Genomic DNA, 18,793 nt, shown 5'->3' on the forward strand with positions numbered 1-18,793 from the left:
ACCACTGTTTACTAGCTGTGTGACCTTGGGAAAGCCACTTCCCCTCTCTGAGCCTTCTCCCGTGTTGACAAATGCAATCAGCCCCGCTTCTGAAGTTCCAGTTTTGAGAAATAGCAGCAATGGCTCTTTTACGGGGTCAACCCCCGCAGAGGCAAGATGGCGCGAGCCCCCATCCGGGACGGAAGGACCCTCTCGCTGCTTCTGCTGAGTGGCCTGGTTGCACCACCCGCGCATCACTCTAGCGTGCCAGCTTTCCCCAGCATTTGCCCACGGGGGTGATATGAAAACCCCGTCTTCAGAATCGCAAGTGAATCATTATCCCTTGCTGTGTTCCCACATGGTTTAATTTCATTGTAAAAAATATAGCTACTTGATGAATTCTCCACCACAGTCTTTAAACAAACCCTGGCAAAGCGGGTCATTTTCTCATCTGAAAATTGCTCAGATTTTTCTACTTTGCAGAAGCAATTTTGCCCTCCTTTGTCCAGAGGCTGGAAACTCTCTCAGGGGAGCTCTATGGGTCTTTGGCTTCCCCGTGGGCCTTGGCTGCCTCGCCTACAAAACGTGGACGATACCGGGACCGCTGAGGGTATGGTACAACTTAATGACAAGACTCAGTGTAACTGGGGCCTGGGGGTGCCGCCCCATTTCATGCTTTCCAGAGCCTGAAGGGAAGCTAGTCATCTTCACTGTAAACACGAGGAAACTAAGGCTCAGAGAGGGAAGTAACTTTCCCCAGGTCACACAGCTAGGAAGCAGCAGAGGCAGATGTTGAATCCAGGCGGGCTGGTTTCAGAGCCCACATCCCACAGCCGGGGCCAGCTGTAGGAGAGCAAGGTCAGTGTGCAGCCAGGGCTGGGTGCAGCGGGGTGGCTGGAGGAGATAAACACTGTGGCGAAAGCAGGGGCAGGCCGGGCGGGGCTGGAGAGCTTGACTGTCAGGTCCAACGGGGCAGGGACTCTCCTCTCTGCCATCAACCATCCACAAAGTAAGAGCTCAGTAAATACGTGTGAGAATCATGACTTCAACCAGTATTTATGCAGTGCTCCATGACAAGACAGAGCAAACGTTCAAACCAAATTCAGACCGCGGTACACCTCTGCTCGTCACCCAGTGACGACTCTGTAGGACACCAAGAATGACATTCGTGCCCGATCACAGGCCCTACTTCCAGATCCAAGGTCTCGCTCCCCTTGCTCCCTCCCTTCCAGGCACACTCACATCCTCACACCTGCTGGGAGGTGCCCTGCGTGGAAGATGCTGTCTAAGCTGCCCATCTGCTTGCTTACTGTCAGCGTCCCCCCAGGAGAAGGTCAGCTCCATGACGGCTGGGGCTTTAGCCTGGTTCCCAGCTGCCTCCTCAGAGGCTAGAACAGCGCCCGGCACACAGCAGGTGGTCGACGAATATTTGTGGAAAGAAGAAAAGAAGGGAGGGGTGGGAGGGGAGAGGACGGGAGGGAGAGAAGCGGCAGAGAAACCACAGTCTGACCACCTCAAGGTTTGCCTTTATGATTTTTTTTTTGAGATGGGGTCTTGCACTGTCACCTGGGCTGGAGTGCAGTGGCGCCATCTCAGCTCACTGCAACCTCTGCCTCCTGGGTTCAAGCGATGTTCCTGCCTCAGCCTCCCCAGAAGCTGGGATTACAGGCACCCGCCACCATGCCCAGCTAATTTTTTGTATTTTTTTTAGTAGAGACGGGGTTTCGCTATGTTGGCCAGGCTGGTCTCAAACGCCAGACCTCGTGATCTGCCTGCCTCGGCCTCCCAAAGTGCTGGGATTACACACGTGAGCCACCACACCTGGCCTCTGATTTTTATTTTAAGTTAAGAAAGACTTGATCCTAATTACGTGCCGAGGAGAAGAGGCGGGTGAGGGGGGATGGAAGGAAAGGAATAAAGGAGACGAAGGAGATTAAACAAGAAGCAAACTCAAGGGCAGAGTTGGGTGAAGGCGCCACTCCTCCAGCCCCCTCGCCTGCCTCAACACTACCCTAGGATGCCACCAACTCTTGAGTGAAGAAAGAAATAACAAAAGTCCGTCTGCAGACTGGTGAGGTGTGGAGAAATAGGAACGCTTTATACTGTTGGGGGGAGTGGCCATTAGTTCAATCATTGTGGAAGACAGTGTGACGATTCCTGAACGATCTAGAACCAGAAACACCATTTGACCCAGCAATCCCATTACTGGGTATCTACCCAAAGGATTATAAATCATCCTACTATAAAGACACATGCACACGTATGTTCATTGCAGCACTGTTTACAATAGCAAAGACTTGGAACCAACCCAAATGTCCATCACTGATAGACTAAAGAAAATGTGGCACATATACACCATGGAATACTATGCAGCTATAAAAAAGGATGAGTTCATGTCCTTTGCAGGGACGTGGATGAAGCTGGAAACCATCGTTCTCAGCAAACTAACACAAGAACAGAAAACCAAACACATGTTCTCACTCATAAGTGGGAGCTGAATAATGAGAACATATGAACACAGGGAGGGGAACTTCACACACTAGGGCCTGTCAGTGGGTGGGAGTCTAGGGGAGGGAGAGCATTAGGAGAAATACCTCATGTACATGACAGGTTGATGGGTGCAGCAAACCACCACGGCACATGTACACCTATGTAACAAACCTGAATGTTCTGCATGTGTATCCCAGAATTTAAAGTATAATTATTTTTAAAAAGGAGAAAAAAAAATCCATCTGCAGTGGTTATGAAGAGTCTGCCGATCTTAATCGGGACATTTTTGGTTACATGGCTCCTGTGGGAAAACAAGAAACTCAAAGTGTGGCCTCAGAATCTTCTGGCCTCAACCTCATGAAGGAAGCCAGGCTGTGGGCCGCCCACCAAAGGGTCCCCGCCGAGCGGAGGCTAGGATGGGAAATTCCCCTGGAAGGTGACGTGGCAGGGAGCAAGGCCAGGACAGGTGAGGCTTTCCATCCTTTTCTGCCTGGACCACGAGGGCTCCCACCTCATGACCGTGAATCAACCCTTCCCGGGGGCCTCGGCTGCCTGTCCCACAGCTGACCTCATCTTCCGGTGAAAGTACCGGCCCTGACAGGCACGCAGTCAGAAATATGGCCTCATCTTATTGAGAGACCGCACGCAACACAACGAGACACGTGGCTTTGAACAGGCGGTGCTCAGTCAGGGCTGGTGACCCGTGAGTCAGCCTGGGCTTCCCTTGCTAGGAGCCGAGAATAACCTCAGCCTGTGTCTGTCTGTTTGTCCATCTACCCGGTTTCTCTGTCCCACTCTATCTGTGTATCAGTGGCTGAGATAAGAAGATTCTTCTAACCAGTTCTGCCTGTTAATATCCTCATTCAAAATATGCTCTTTGAAGTTGTGCACCTTCAGGATCGTGTGATTAACTGCCTTTGCTACAAATTCTTAGAAACGAGCTCTTGTCTAGGGCCAAATAGGTATTCCTTCCAGCTTCGTCTTTTATGACTGGAAGTCTCTGCCCTTAAACTATCAGGACATTTTCCTCCCTGCCCTACTGCACCTCAACCCAGACTCCTCAGCCCCATGGCCCAGGAGGGAGTGGTTTCAAGTTTCCTGGTTCCCGCCATGGGGCTGACATTCCCCACGCTGACCCAGCTTCGGCCTGGCTTTCAGCACCATTGGCTAAGTAGCTACTACATGCTAGGTGCTTAAAATTGTTCATGTATTTAATCCCATTTAAGTAATTACCTTGTTTAATGCCTTATTGATTTGCATTTCTATTTTATACACAGGTAAGCAGAGGCTTAGAGAAGTTAAATAACTTGACCAAGGTCACGGACATTGGTTTCTGTTCTACCTGACTCTGCCGAGGGGCTGATGGCTACTTCTGGGATCCATGGGCCTGGAAGAGCACCACAGGATTCAGTATAAACTGAGACTGGGAAGAGAGCTGCTGGAGGCAGGAAGGAGATTTTTAAAGAGGGGAGGCGATTTGAATCTTGTGGAGACTGCACCCTGATCACTAAGTGTGTGGCTTTGCCGTAATAAGACACTTCCCTGGAGGATCTCAAAGCACACCTCTCACTCCATTATGTTGGGGCTGAGAATCACAAACTGTCATCATCTGGCAACTAGACAAAAGGATTAAGAAACAAGCAGAAGGTCAAGGTCAGAGCCTGAGGACTGGGAAGGCTCCAGGCCCTGCTGGGTGGCTGCGTGATGCAGGGCTGTGGGAATTACACAGCATTGCTTGCTGTGGACTGGATTTGCCGTGTGTCCTCACAGACCACTCGGACACTGTGGAGGTAATTCCAGTCTCTGCTAATATCTCTAATATCTTGGAAGTGTTCTGTGGTTTAGGGGAAATTCTACCGAGCATTACATTTTAAGTTCTTGTCAGGAAAGGACTAAAAGGCCCAATAATGGCTGAGCATGGTGGCTCATGCCTCTAATCCCAGCACTTTGGGAGGCCGAGGTGAATGGATCACAAGGTCAGGAGTTCAAGACCAGCCTGGCCAATATGGTGAAACCCCATCTCTAATAAAAATACAAAAATTAACTGGGCGTGGTTGTGGGCGCCTGTAGTCCAGGCTACTCGGGAGGCTGAGGCAGGAGAATTGCTTGAACCTGTAAGGCAGAGGTTGCGGTGAGCCGAGATGGCGCCTCTGCACTCCAGCCTGGGCAACAGAGCTAGACTCTGTCTCGAAAAAATAAAATAAAATAAATAAACGGCCCAGTAATTTTCACTCCTTATTCTAATAGCTCGTTGTTAACATCTTACTGATTTGCCCAGATCGCCTCTGTTGCTCGCCAGTGGTCTAGCTGGTTCTCTCACTGTGACCCCAGCTCTCTCATCCCTGCCATCCCTAAGGGCTCATGGTTATGCTTCTCATTCTCTTTTATATCCTTTTACGCCTGGAGGTAGCCCAGTACCACCCTGGTTCTATACCCCACTCCACCCCTGATCTTCCACCACCCCCGTCTGTGACCTTGGGAAGATCCCTGCCCTCCTGTCTTAGTTCAGGCCACTGTAACAGAGACCTGGCCACTTCAGCAACAACATTCGCTTCTTCTGCATCTAGAGGCTGGAAGCCTGAGATCACGGTTGGGCTCTTGCTGAGGGCACTTCTCTTGGGTCACAGCTGCCTTCCTGCTGTGTCCTCACAAGGCAGAGAAAGAGAGCTCTGTTCGCTTCATCTCCCCGTAAGGGCACTAATTCCATCTCGGGGATCCACCCTCATAACCTCACCTAAACCTAATCACCCCCACAGGCCCCACCTCCTAGTATCATCACATTGGGGATTAAGGCTTCAACATACACATACTGGGAGGATGCAAATATTTAGTCATAGCACGTCTGTGGGCCTCAGTTTCCCCACCTGTACAAAGGGAATCCCTGAGGCCCCTTGGCTTCCTGCTCTGCTCATGCTACTGCTTTTAGAACCTTAGCGAGGGTAGGGGGTCAGCACACTTTGTCCTCCACAGGCTGGATGCGTGCCCTGTCTTTCTCCAGTAGGGGCTTCAGGCTGGAACTGTTTCTTTGGATAGGAGCAGCTCCCATTAGAGCCATGTATGCAGAGAGGCCCATGGAGAAAGTGAGACAAGGGCCTGGCCCCCACGGATGCATCAGAACATTGGGAAAGTAAAATCAGCTTTTGAAGTGCTGTAAAAGCATTGATTTTTTTAATATGTCTTTTTTTTTTTTTTTTTTTTGAGATGGAGTCTCACTCTGTCACGCAGGTTGGAGTACAGTGGAACGACAATCTCGGCTCACTGCAACCTCTGCCTCTGGGGTTCAAAGGATTCTCCTGACTCAGCCTCCCGAGTAGCTGGAATTACAGGCATGTGCCACCATGCCTGAATAAATTTTTTGGATTTTTAGTAGAGATGGGGTTTCACCATATTGGCCAGGCTGGTCTCGAACTCTTGATCTTGTCAAGAGTTGTCAAGATCTTGTCAAGGTCCGACCGCCTTGGCCTCCCAAAGTGCTGGGATTACGTGCGTGAGCCGCCACGCCCAGCCCTCATTATGTCTTTCATAACTTTGGGTATAAACCATTCTGCGAAACAAATACAGTTACTATAATTAAGTACACACAGGCCCTCCCACTCAGGAGGAGAGAGGACCCACGCGGTGGTCGTGCAGGCCGCTTGCATGCTTATGTGTCCTGTTTGCTAAACAGACCTAAGGAAGAGTGGCAACGGTTCCTCAGTAACCGACAGGTGCCCGGGGTCCTGACAGCATGTGTGATGATTTCATTTCCTGTAAAATCAGGGGGTCTGGGGTAAACTTAGAAACGTTCAGGAAGACTGAAACAGCAGAGCCGCATTAACCTGTCGTTTGCCAACCTCAGCTCATCTGAGCCTCACAGACCGAAGAGAGACTGAGGGATGGGAATTCAGCCCACTTTACAGATAAGAAGGCAGAGGCTAGGTGAGTCACCCACTGCATCAGGTGAGTGCTAGAGTCGAAACTCAAAACCTCCTCTGGAGACCGTCAATGCCTCTTGATCCCCTTCCCTCCCCTCCACGGTGCCCTCTCTCCCTCCCCAGCCCCATTATTCAGAGCTCAAAAAGGCACATACCAGGATGTCCAGGCAGGCAGCCTTCAGCAGGGTGATCTGGTCTGCGATGGTCAAGCTGGTGAAGCCCGGGAGGCGTTTAGCAAACTCCACGATCTTGATAATGCACTTGGTGGCCAGTTCACTGAATTTGTCCCAGAGGCCCAGGTCCAGTCGGACTCGATGGTCAGCACTGGAATTCTAAGAGAGACAGAAAATGTCACATCAGGTACAGCTTCCGGGAAGCTCTACAGGAAGCGCGAAACTCAACGTGTTTCCTCTTCAAGGGGTGACACGTCAGCCTAGGCAGGCAGCTTGTTGGTGGGCAGCTGCATTTTTAGCCTGGATTCATCCTTTTAAAATGCTAAAAATCTTATGCCTGTACCACCGGATAATCAAGTAACAGATGAGAGGGAGTTTCTCTGTATGCAGTTATCCAGCTAACAAACACAAGGAACGAGGATTCACCATTTTCTAACTGATGAATGAACGGCTCTAGGCATTGACCATCAGTTCTTGCCAATCTCTTAAAAACAGGCCAGTTGTCATAATGTCCTGATGGAAAAACACGCCACCACCTATCAAATATTCTGGCCAAATATCAAACTTGAATCAGGCTGAGGCTGTAGATATAACCTCAGGAAATCCAGGGACATGGTCAACTACACAAAGGGGGTGCAGCTGTCAACATCCAGAATGCCAGAAAATCCACAAAATCCAATGAACTGGTTCCTTCAACAAGTACATGGCAAGGGAGAACAAGTGGAGAGAGAAATCTATCCACTGAAAGCAACTCAGCCCACACGCTCATTAACTCATGGGTGGAGAGATACATTGTGATTACAACTTTGCAATGACAATGCTGGATAGCATTAATAAGGAAGGAAACCGGAATAGGCACACAGCGTGGATAAACCTTGGAAGCACGCTAACCCAAAGAAGCCAGACATAAACGCCTTCGAAACGTTTTTGAAGGAAATGGAAACGTACAAAACGATTCTATTTACATGACGTTCTGGAAAAGGCAAAATGATAGTAATTGACAATAGCTCGGTGGTTTTCCAGGAGCGGGAATGCGGGTGGGACTGACCACAGGGGCACAGGAAGCTCTCTGGAGCTTCTACACCTTGACCGGGGTCAGGTTATGTGACTGTACACTTTTGTCACACTCATCAAGCTACACCTTTAAAAAAGATAAAAATTACATTATGTAAATTATGCCACAATAAACCTGACTTAAGAGATTTAGAAGACTGACAACCAACTGCATGGTGTAAATGTTATCTAAATTTCAATTCAAAAAATAAACTGTAAGGAGATGGTGATATATATGAGAAAACTAGAAATAGGAGCTAGAAGGTGTTGGAGATCGTTTTATTTAAGGATGGTAATAGTGGCACTGAGGCTTTGCTTTCGTTTGCAGAAGCTTCTTTCATTTAGAACACATATTAAGATATTTGCAGGTAAAATGATGAGATATTTGTAATTTACCACCGAACAAAAGGCTGATGTTTGGTCCTCTGACAGATGTAAACGGCTCGGGAGAGGTACTGAGGTACTGGGTTTCTCAAACGGACAGCTTTAGCTCCCCACCTCAGTTAAAATCAGTCTACAGGAAGTCAATAAAACTAGCTCTTGCTTTTTATGTCCGCATGGAAAGCCAGAAAGAAGAGTTTGCACGAGATGCCACGGGCGCTGTAAAAACGGTGGTGGCCAACTTTGCCTTCCACAACATTCCTTGCGGAGAGCAGACGTGCATCTCCAGATTTATGTTCCTCCTTCCTCCAGGACCTTGGTGGAATACAGTACACTTGGGGGAACATGAGATCGAGATGTGCGGCCATTCGGGCCGTAATTAAATTTAATAGGCAGTTTATCCGGTTCATGGGAAGATGACATGGAAGAGAGGACGGAGAGTCAAGCTTATGGAGGGAAATCATTTTACAATAGAGTATCCATCTGGAAAAAAAGACATTGCCCCGACCCAGCGAGTGTGAACGAAATCTTCATCAACATTGGATGAGGTTACTTTATCACGCGCCAGGGCTGAGAGAGAGGAGCCTGTCGCACCTTCTATTAAAAATAATGCACAGCCATCTTAACGGCATGTAAATCTAACTCACTATTATGCAAACTGAAGGGAAGAGGCAGTTAATAAAACACAAAATAACCTGGTGTTTTATTATACTGGCTGCTGGATTCATAGGCATGAGGCTTCAAATGGCTTATATATTATCTTCCAGCTGCGGCAAATGGAGAGCCCTGGCCTGCTTGGGTTGGTAATGAAGGCGGCTGTGGGGAGCACCAGGGAAGCGTGGATTTTCAGCAGCATTTCTGGGTGTGCAGGGAGGAAAACCAGCAGAGGACGAGAGGCAGAAAATGGGTGGTGAGGCAAGGCCCTTGCTGTGAGTGTGAGGCAGGCTGAGGAGGAAAATAGCCAAGGCAGAAGGGCAAGGGGCTCTCCTCGGTCCGCTGCCAACCGAGAGAGGCTGGCCAGGGCTACCAGGGCAGGCCCCCTCTTCGGTAGGAGCTACAGGAGCGGCCGCCCCCCCAGGATGCTGCATGGTGGCCCATATGGAGGGCCACACCCATGGCCCCCAGGGCCATCTTAAGCAGCAGAAAATCCAACCCTACTATGAAATCAATTAAATGGCAATTTTTGCCACGCAGATGGATCCCTTTCTTCTGCTGGTTTGGTTCTCTGCTGCAACGGGCTGGCAGGACTTTCAGAACAAGACCCTTAAAGTGGAATCAGCAGCATCTTTAAATCCCACTGGAGGCAGCTTCTGGGTATGACTGTGGTTTGTTCAAGGGTTCTGGATTTTTTCCCCACAAAACTAAGAAGGAAATGTAAATTTTCATGAAAGGAATACAGAGGTAAAGTTCTGTGGCCATGTTGGGTGTATCCATGGAGATGCCCCCTTCCTCCCTAGGCCTGAAATCCTTCCACCATCCTGAGAGACGGATGCCCTTTCAAGTTTGGTTTGTAGACTGTCCCTGTCACCCACACGCCATTCCTGCATTTCGTATGGTTCTATATGTGACCACCCCTTTCCTAGGGCCTTCCTGGTGCCAGGCACTGTTCTGTGCGCTCAACAATCACTGACTCGCTTTACTTGTCACAGCGCCCCCATGTGGTGGGTAATATTATCATTATCGGCCATTTGGGTGATAAGGAGGCAAAGGCCCACAGAAGCGCAGTCATTTGCACAAGATCCCCCAGGCAAACTGGAGGGCACGGGATTCACCCACACAGTTGGGGTTATGCTGTCCTGGCTTCCCACCGCTGCACCGTGACACCCCCTCCCTACTGGTTCTCACATATTTCTACTTTCTAGTTAGAACTTCCTGACTCCTAAAGCCTATGGTTGCATGTGTGATCTCCCTCCTTGTTGGAATCTCTGGATGCTTCCACGAGGTAGCTACAAGAGCTCACACAGGGCTATGAAGAGAATGTTACGTGCCAGCCAACATCTCTTTGTGAACAACACACACATTATCTAGGTGCTATGACAACATGGCTTTGGGAACGTCTGCCCATGGGAAGAGAAGGCCCCCAACACATCTGCAGGGTTTTCCTGAGGACCGGATGCCTCCAACAGGTGGGGAGAAGGCAACTTGGCAGCCACCCTGCAACTGTGGGTAGACAGGAGGGCGTCATCTTAAAGGCATGGTGAAGGCTATGGGTAGAGAGGGCTTCGGGCAAAGGGCACTGGGAGAGGGCAGGTAGGGAAGGTCGCTAGAATCTTTCAAGTATTTCCTAGCAGCTTGGCTAAAAGCGAGGGCGATGCTGCAGGATTCCCCTGGAGGTCATGTTTCAGGCGTGCTCCTGGACCACCATCGTCTGAGATTCCTGAGCTGGGACATGACCCTGGAAGGGACCATCTGTCCATCTGCAGCCCCTTCACTCCTGGGGCTCAGAGATCTGGGGCCTTGGTAGAGTGCAGCGGTGGGGTGGCAGGTATAGTCCAAGGCCCTAGAGGTTGTCTAAGAAATTCTAGAATTCTGGAGTGGTCCCAGCCACTGGAAGGGGCCATGAATGCCTTCTGGAGCTACAGGGCACGTCTGAGAAAGATCAGAAGCCCTGCCCTGTATCCCTGCCAAAGCCTTCCAGCCAGAAACAGCAGCTAGGGACCACCTCCTGGAACTGCTTTTTCTCATGACTGGAAACTTCCCCTGGTTCCCTAGGGCTAAGGTTCACCTTATCCCAGCACTCAAAGGCCCTAGCAAGCTAGCCCTGACCTACCTCCTTCAAGCTCGGCTCTGCCTTCTTCCCACTCAGCCCCAGCCCTGTGAAACCCTGGGGCACCTTCATGCTATTGCTTTTGCTGGGAATGTCCTTCTCTTATTTCACCACTCGGGAAGAACGTGGGTACTTAGCACAGTGCCTACAGAACATTTTTCTTCTAGAGATCAGGACATATGTGCGCTGCCAGAGGTTTCTAAATACTCACAACACCTGTGACAAAATCTGATTTCCAGCTAGACTTTGCAGTAGAAATGCAAGCACGGAAAGGTAACCTCTGTGCAGTCCCGTTCTGCACTCAGTAGGTGTTATTGTTTGTTATGGGTTAAATTGTGTCCCTCAAAAAGATGTGTTGAAATCCTAGCCCAGGTATGTCAGAATGTGACCATATTCGGAAACAGGGTTTTTATAGGGGTAATCAAGTTAAAATGAGGATATTACGGTGGGCCATATTCCAGTTTGACTGGTACCCTTATAAAAAAATGTGGAAATCTAGACAGAAGTCCATATGCACAGAGAGAAGAGGATGTGAAGGCACCAGGGAGAAGATGGCTTGAGAAGGCGGAGGATTCCTGTGATGTAACTACAAGGACTGCCGGCCACGCCCGAAGCTCCAAGAGGCAAGAAAGGGCTCTCTTGGCTGGACACGGTGGCTCATGCTTGTAATCCCAGTACTTTGGGAGGCTGAGGCATGTGGATCAACTGAGGTCAGGAGTTCGAGACCAGCCTGGCCAACATGGTGAAACCTCATCTCTACTAAAAATACAAAAAAAAAAAAAAAAAATAGCCAGGCATTGTGGTGGATGCCTGTAATCCCAGCTACTGGAGAGACTGATGCAGGAGAATCGCTTGAACCTGGGAGGCGGAGGTTGCAGTGAGCTGAGATCATGCCATTGCACTCCAGCCTGGGCAACAAGAGTAAAACTCCGTCTCAAAAAAAAAAAAGACAGGGCTCTTTTCCAGAGCTGTTAGAGACAGCACGGCCCTACACACACCTTGATTTTGGACTTCTAGCCTCCAGAAACGTGAGCAAATCATGTCTCAAGTCCCCCCGTTTGTGTGACTTCGTTCCAGAAGCACAGTAGGTATGCAGTAATTGTTTGTTGCAACATGTAAGAATGGTCCCCAACCCCTGGGCTGCGGATGGGTACTGGTCAGTGGCCTGCTAGGAACTGGGCAGCACAGCAGGAGGTGAGTGGCCAGGAGCGAACATCACAGCTTGAGCGCCACCTCCTCTCAGATCAGCGGCGGCATGGATTCTCATAGGAGCACGAACCCTACTGCGAAGCGCGCGTGTGAGGGAGCCAAGTTGCCCGCTCCTTATGAGAATCGAACTAATGCCTGATGATCTGAGGTGGAACAGTTTCATCCCGACGCTATCCCCACGCCCCGCATCCATGGAAAAATTGTCTTCCATGAAATGGGTCCCTGGTGCTGAAAAGGGTGGGGACTGCTGGCTGGGTGATGCTGGCAGCACAGGCGTGTTTACTAGCAAGAAACTGCGGCTACGTTGACAGCTGGCTCAAAATCAGAAAGCTGTGAGGTGAGTGGGGACTAGCACTCGGGTTTCTGGCCCCCGCCGACCTTCCACCCCTCTGGTGCATCTCTCCTGGGGGGCCAGGCTCCCCAAGTTCCAGGTTCTGCTCCTTTGGCTGATCACAAATGTTAGTTTCCAAAAAGAGCACCACCCATGATGACAAGGGCTCAAAACGGCCTTCCTTTTCTATGGCACGTCTCCTGGAAAGTCTTTTCATGGTTTAATAATTCTGTTTGTGGTCATTTTTCTGAGTGGATTCAGAGCTTCTTATATCTTCATAGTTCACGTTCACGAGCCCCGAGGACAGCTTACCTCCCGCCGAGCCCTGCGTGGTGATGAACAGCCTGCCCACGGCAGAGCCCCGGGAGCCGGGGAGCAGAGGCGGCCCTGAGCAGACGGCGAGAGCGGGGGTGGGGGCTGCACGTCCTGGAAATGTGTCCCACTGTCACACCCACGCTACTTTACAGAACCTGGACATGTGGCTCGAAAAACTGACAACACGTTTCTGATGGGATGGAGAGGAGGAAAGACGCACATTCTGCACACCTCCTCTGGGCTGGAAACTGCACAGTGCTCAACAGAGTTTTCCCATGGAAAGCTCCAGGCAGGAGGCAGATGTGTTTTAAAACTCCCATTATGGCCAGGCGCAGTGGCTCATGCCTGTAATCCCAACACTTTGGGAGGCCGAGGTGGGTGGATCGCCTGAGGTTGGGAGTTCGAGACTAGCCTGACCAGTGTAGTGAAACTCAATCTCTACTAAAAATATAAAAAATTAGCCGGGCATGGTGGCAGGCTCCTGTAACCCCAGCTACTTGGGAGGCTGAGGCAGGAGAATCACTTGAAGCTGGAAGGCAGAGGTTGCGGTGAGCCGAGATTACGCCATCGCACTCCAGCCTGGGCAACAAGAGTGAGACTGCATCTCAAAAAAGAAAAAAAAAAAACTCCCATTATACAGTTGAAGGAGCTGAGGCACCAACGATGATGTAACTTTCCAAAGTCACAGGACACCTAAGTAGCAGGAGTAAGAGTTGAACTTGAATGTATGAGGCCCTAAAGCCCAAACGACACATTCAACTAGGGTTCACCCTAAGAAGTGGAGCACACGTCCTCAGAGCGAGGGGGTTGCCTCTGGTTCACTCCTGATTCTATTTTGGAAAGCTCCTCTTGAAATAGCTTCTCTCCTGCTTTCCACCTTTCCACAGGGAATCCACCCTCTCTCCTTTTATGGAGACGGAGGGTCATCGGGTAGAACCCTTCCCAGGGATGCCAGCTCTGAAGATTTCGGGTGAGTGCCCTGCTCTGGCCTGAGGTGGGGGTGGTGAGGATGTTTCTGCCTCTTCCATCCATTCCTGCGGCCTCCTGGGACGCAACCATTTGTCCCAAATCTTACCCTAATTAGGGAAGAAAAAGGAACTACTCTTTCAAAGCTCTGTAGATGTGCAGCTGGCTGCCTTTTTTATTCCTCTCTGCCCACTAATTCCAAAGGCATCTGACAGGGATGCCACTCGGGTGAGGATGACAGGAAGTTTCTTGCAGTGGAAGCAACTGCCTGTCTAAAAAAAGCTCTTTTTAAAAATGCTCAACTCGGAACTAAGAGCTTGCAGAGAATGTGTTATGGCTGCTGTTATTTATTTATACCACCTACTTCCAGAAAGGATTTTAAGTGGCTCACAATAAAAACACAGCCAGATCTGGGGAGAGACAGTAGAAATGAAGGGCACGGCTGGCCGAGACACCGGCTGAGCACGCCCTCCACCCCGAGGTGGGCAGCAGCCCTCTGGAAGGATGCCGATAGCGAAGGGCCATGCTCTAGAGATGAATCGTGCCTCTGGTTTTCCTGCCCGATTGAAAGAGGTGCAAAAAAGTCCCCACAAAGTGTTTAGGATGGCGGGCGCTAGTAGAGGACGGGGGGTGATTTACCCCCAATCGGGGTGGATAGGAAGGGGCCCCGGAGGCGCGCAGGAAAGCCTCTTTCTCTCTCTCTTAGGTCAGAAGCGGAGGCTGAGAGTATAATTTGAACGCACGGAGTTTACGTGGGAGGAGAGCCCAGGAAGTGCTGGAAGAGCAGGGTGGGCAGGGAAGGACGGCGGCCAGCGAGCATCGCTGTGGACACTCAGGCTCCATCTAGTTGGGAAACTCTGGGAGATGGTTTAGAGGGTAACCAAGAGTTCTGCTGCCCAAGGAATAAGGAAGCTGACGGGTTTACCTCTCCAGCTTCCATTCATCAGTGGTGAGGGAACGCTCGCAGGAGTCCCAGTGCCTCACACGTGAGCCAGCCTGCAGGAGGGAACCCTGGCCACGCCGGGGAGCATGTTCTGGGAGGGGGCAAATGCTGTACACTGTGTTTGTCCTGCCCTCCTCCAGATTAGAGTGGGAGCCATTTCACCTGGTTACTAGGTGAGTCAGGGTCTGAGGACTGGCTTGGCCATGCTAATATCTGGAGGAGATGGAGGGGCCCCCGATGTAGCAATTAGTGGCCCTAGGTACTGCCATATAATGTCTCTCACCTCCTGACCTGGCTCAAAAGCCCCTTTTAGGAAGACTTCCCCACTCTGATCTCTTTTCCTCTGACTTTCTCGGCGCTACAAGACTGATTTATTCCTGGGTCACAGCTCTCTCCTGACTAGATGCCGCCAATGGCCCCAGATTACATTCTCTGTGGCAACCCTCTTGAAGGATTCTGTGTGTAGTCAGTGGTTGAAAGAGCTGCCTGGGGTCAGACCGTTCAGGATCAAGTCTCACCTCTGACACGTGTTGACTGAGAGACAAGGGGGCAGTTATCTAGCCCTTCTGTACGGGCTTTCGCATCTGTAATACGAGTGCAATGAAACCCAATTCATAGAGTCCTCATAAGGAGTAAAAGACTTAGTACACTTACAGTACTTAGCATGGTCCCTAGTACACAGTAAATGCTCAATAAATATTAGATGTAACAATGATTACAATGATAATAATAAAGATTTTTTTGACCACAGCCTGTCAATTACTGTTATTTACAGACTAAAACACAGACTCGCCAACTGGCACTCAAGACCCTGCCAGGCTTTTCCGTCCTTCCGTCCCACTCGCTCTCAGCTCAACACCATCCAGCACTGCACAGCACCTGTTTTCTCTCATCTTCTTTTCAGCCCTTCCCACTGTCCCAGCCTGAGTTCCTCATTTCTTAGATGAAGACGCCCTCACCTTGATACACAGCCCAGTACAATGCCTGAAATGCTCCTGAATGGTTGGCAGTTAGTAAATCTTCCTAAAGGAAATGAATGGCGTACTCTCTGGGATTGGTTACTCATCATGTTACTTTTCTGTATTGTCAGATGCGCCCATCTCAGGGGGCCGGGCCCCTGGACGGTCAGTTCATATCCAGGAGAAGCTGCGTGGCGGGATGACGTTTCTGCCACTCCCACTGCTGGGCAGACAGTTTCATGTCCCACCACAGCAGCTTTTCATAAATTGTCTCATTTCATCCTGCCAATGATTTCACATTATTCCCATTCAGAGATGGGAAAACTGAGGCTGAGAGACATGAAGTAATCTGTTCACTGTCCCGGGGCTGATGGTGGCTGAGCAAGACGCGAACTACACCCCTGTGGTTCCTGGCCTCTGTTCTGGATACATGCTGTCACATTCCACCTTCTCTCCAGGTGAAAGTGAAAGCTCCCTTGCAGTGTCCAGTCTTGTCCTGCCCTGTGTCCTTGCTCTGGGATAGGACAGTGCTCCCTACGCTCAGTGAAGACTGGTTGAGGTTAAGCCAAGCCTCATTCTCGGCCTGGCAGACATGCCAGTGTTTCTCCTGGCTGGCACCCATGGGTGAGGTGGGCCCCACAGTGCCACCCTGGGTCTTGCTTCTCAAAGCCCATCTCATTTGCTCTTCAGAGTGTGGTCTGCAGGCCAGTAGCATGCAGCCCAGCAGCTTAGGTCAAGACGCCCTCACCTTGATACACAGCCCAGTACAATGCCCAAAACGCTACTGAATGCCTGAAATGCCCCTAGGCCATGCCTACTGCACCAGAGCTGCATTTTAACAAGATCGCCAGGTGCTTCAGATGCACCCTGAGTTTTGAGAAGCACTGCTCAAGGTTCTGCTTCTGCTTCTAGGTGAGCCAAAGTCTCTGGCCTTAGCCAGGAGACTCGTCCATTTAATGTGGGGCCAGCCCTTCAGAAGTTGGTGCCACCCAACTGTGCAGCCTCATGTTCATCTGAGAAGCCGCCCAGGCGTTTGCCGGCACCAGTTTCCATGGGCACCCCTCTGGGCCTGCTCCTGGTCACCATTCTCGTGCTACATACCATGGTGGCACCAGCATCCTAGCGCACTGCACCCCTGCTCACCGTGAACTGCTGCAAAGGCCCGCTGCTCACTGTTCTTTTTTCTTTCTGGCATCACTATTTTGTCTTTTTATCTCGAGGACCTTCCATGCTATCCTTTTTCTAGCATACCAGCAAGTGCTATAATAATGGGAGTTTTTTTAAAAAAAGTATGTTAACTATAGCATTACAGGTGAGAGACCTGAGCTTTTTTTTTTTTTTTTTTTTTTTTTTTTTGAGACAGAGTTTCGCTCTTGTTACCCAGCCTGGAGTGCAATGGCGTGATCTCGGCTCACCGCAACCTCTGCCTCCTGGGTTCAAGCAATTCTCCTGCCTCAGCCCCCCAAGTAGCTGGGATTACAGGCATGCCCCACCGTGTCCAGCTGATTTTTTGTATTTTTAGTAGAGATGGGGTTTCACCATGTTGACCAGGATGGTCTCGATCGACCTGAGCTTTTTAAAGAGGCCACAGCAACATTCTAGTTATATTAATTCATCAAATATCTACTGAGTGTCTATTACCCGCCACAAGTTAGAAATATACATCAGTGAACGTAATACATGCAAAAACCACTTGGAAAAATTAAAGTACCTCATGACCTCTCCACTGGACGATCCAGACCACCCAACATACACCTCCTACCTTTTTATCGCACTTCTCTTTTTCCTGCCTCTATTTCTAATCTCAGTGAAAGGCCATTCCTAGTGGAACGCTGGGAAGCAGAGGGGGAACATTCACTCAACAGGACACGGGGCATGCCGGCCCCAAACTTCTCGGCCCTGGCTTAGGGGTTTTGTACAGGTCCTCTCACAGAAGGCACACTTTGGCCCAGGGGATGACCGCATTATCTTGGCTGGATTTCACAGCTGGATTGGGGTTTTTAAAAGACTGGGACCTTGTCCCCCGGGTCCCTCTATACAGGTGTCTGTGATGACCCACGTCACGTTTCACAGGCTTTACTTGTTTCCTTCACCATATCAAAGTCCCTGAGAGCAGTACTGAATAGTTCATGATGCCAGGGCCTAGAACACAGCCTGCCATATAGTAAATGCTGTTAATGCATCTAGAGTGAATGCATCTGTGCATGACTGCAGTGAGGAGGCACTCAGCCTGCTCACTGACCACCCAAGCCCAAAGGCTACTGCATAGGCGAAGTGGCTACTACATACCCCCAGCTGGCTAACATGCCAGTCCCTGCTAGACCCAGGGCAAAGCGTGTGTGTGCGTGCACATGCACGCGTGTGTGTGTGCCATGTGTGTACACATGTGCATGTCTCTGCACGCATGCACGTGCAAGGTTTCCACACTCCTAGCAGCCTGGGGCAGGAGCATCTCTTACCGTAGTGTATTTACCCAGCTGGCAGAGTGAAGGGAAAGTTTCTTGGTGAGCTTTTCGGATCTTCTCTGTGAGATCGTCCAGCTCAGCTGTCATTTCATAGCTCTCTGTGCATTCTTGCTTCGAAGTCTCCTTCTTTTTCTTGTTCCTGTCATTCCTGACAGCTGGAAATGAAAGAGAAGTCACATCAGGGGTCACTGAAGGCTGGGCCCGTGCTCCCGAGCTAGGAGGTTCCACCCCGCAATGCTGCCTTAGGCTCATTTGCTATTTGGGACAGGAACAGTAGGAAGAGGTGGTAATAACACATCTCTCTGGAATAGGGATTTGGCAGGCAGGAGGCCCAGGCAGAGAGCTAGGTTTGTCTTTCTGTATATGCATGTGCCTGTCAGTTCTCTGGAAAGGTTGGGCTCACCCAGAAGGCTCAGAGTCTTGGCTTGTCAGAGAACTTTTGCTGTGGACTGGATCTCTTAAAGAGAGAAGGATTTTTCCAAGAGCTTTACCCTCCAAGGGGATGCCCTGGGTGACACTGTAAGGGAAGGGTCAAGGTCGCTGAACACAGCCCCTGTTGCTTCATAATTAGTATTTCCTAGTTAAACATTTTAGTGTCTTTGCTTTTTCGTTTTCTGAATTAAGTGACTGGCACTTTTGAAGAAACTCATCTGAGAGGAGATAAGGATTAGATTTTCAAACCTTCAGGATTTTCTGCTTTCTAAACTTCCTGTATGAACCACGTTATCTGCTTTGGTCCATAAAGTTACTTAAAAATAATAATTGAGGCTGGGCATGGTGGCTCACACCTGTAATCCCAGCACTTTGGGAGGCCAAGTCGAGTGGATCAGCTGAGGTCAGGAGTTTGA

The 18,793-nt window shown here is 50.1% G+C and overlaps 1 protein-coding gene across 8 annotated transcripts in view; it reads right to left on the minus strand.

Annotated features, from left to right (window-relative positions):
- RARB (retinoic acid receptor beta) overlaps positions 1-18,793 on the minus strand; it is a 777,639-nt gene that overhangs the window by 12,179 nt on the left and 746,667 nt on the right. For all 8 annotated transcript variants that reach the window (XM_064378607.1, XM_064378606.1, XM_064378608.1 and 5 more), the window contains 2 exons: positions 17,940-18,100; positions 6,539-6,715 (listed from right to left, as the gene is read on the minus strand). In XM_064378607.1, coding sequence (XP_064234677.1) covers positions 6,539-6,715; positions 17,940-18,100 — 338 coding nt within the window. The remainder of the gene's footprint in view (positions 1-6,538; positions 6,716-17,939; positions 18,101-18,793) is intronic.

This window comes from Aotus nancymaae, unplaced genomic scaffold (genome assembly GCF_030222135.1).
Source record: "Aotus nancymaae isolate 86718 unplaced genomic scaffold, 86718_ANA_hifiasm-v0.15.2.pri h1tg000019l, whole genome shotgun sequence".
NCBI lineage: Eukaryota > Metazoa > Chordata > Mammalia > Primates > Aotidae > Aotus > Aotus nancymaae.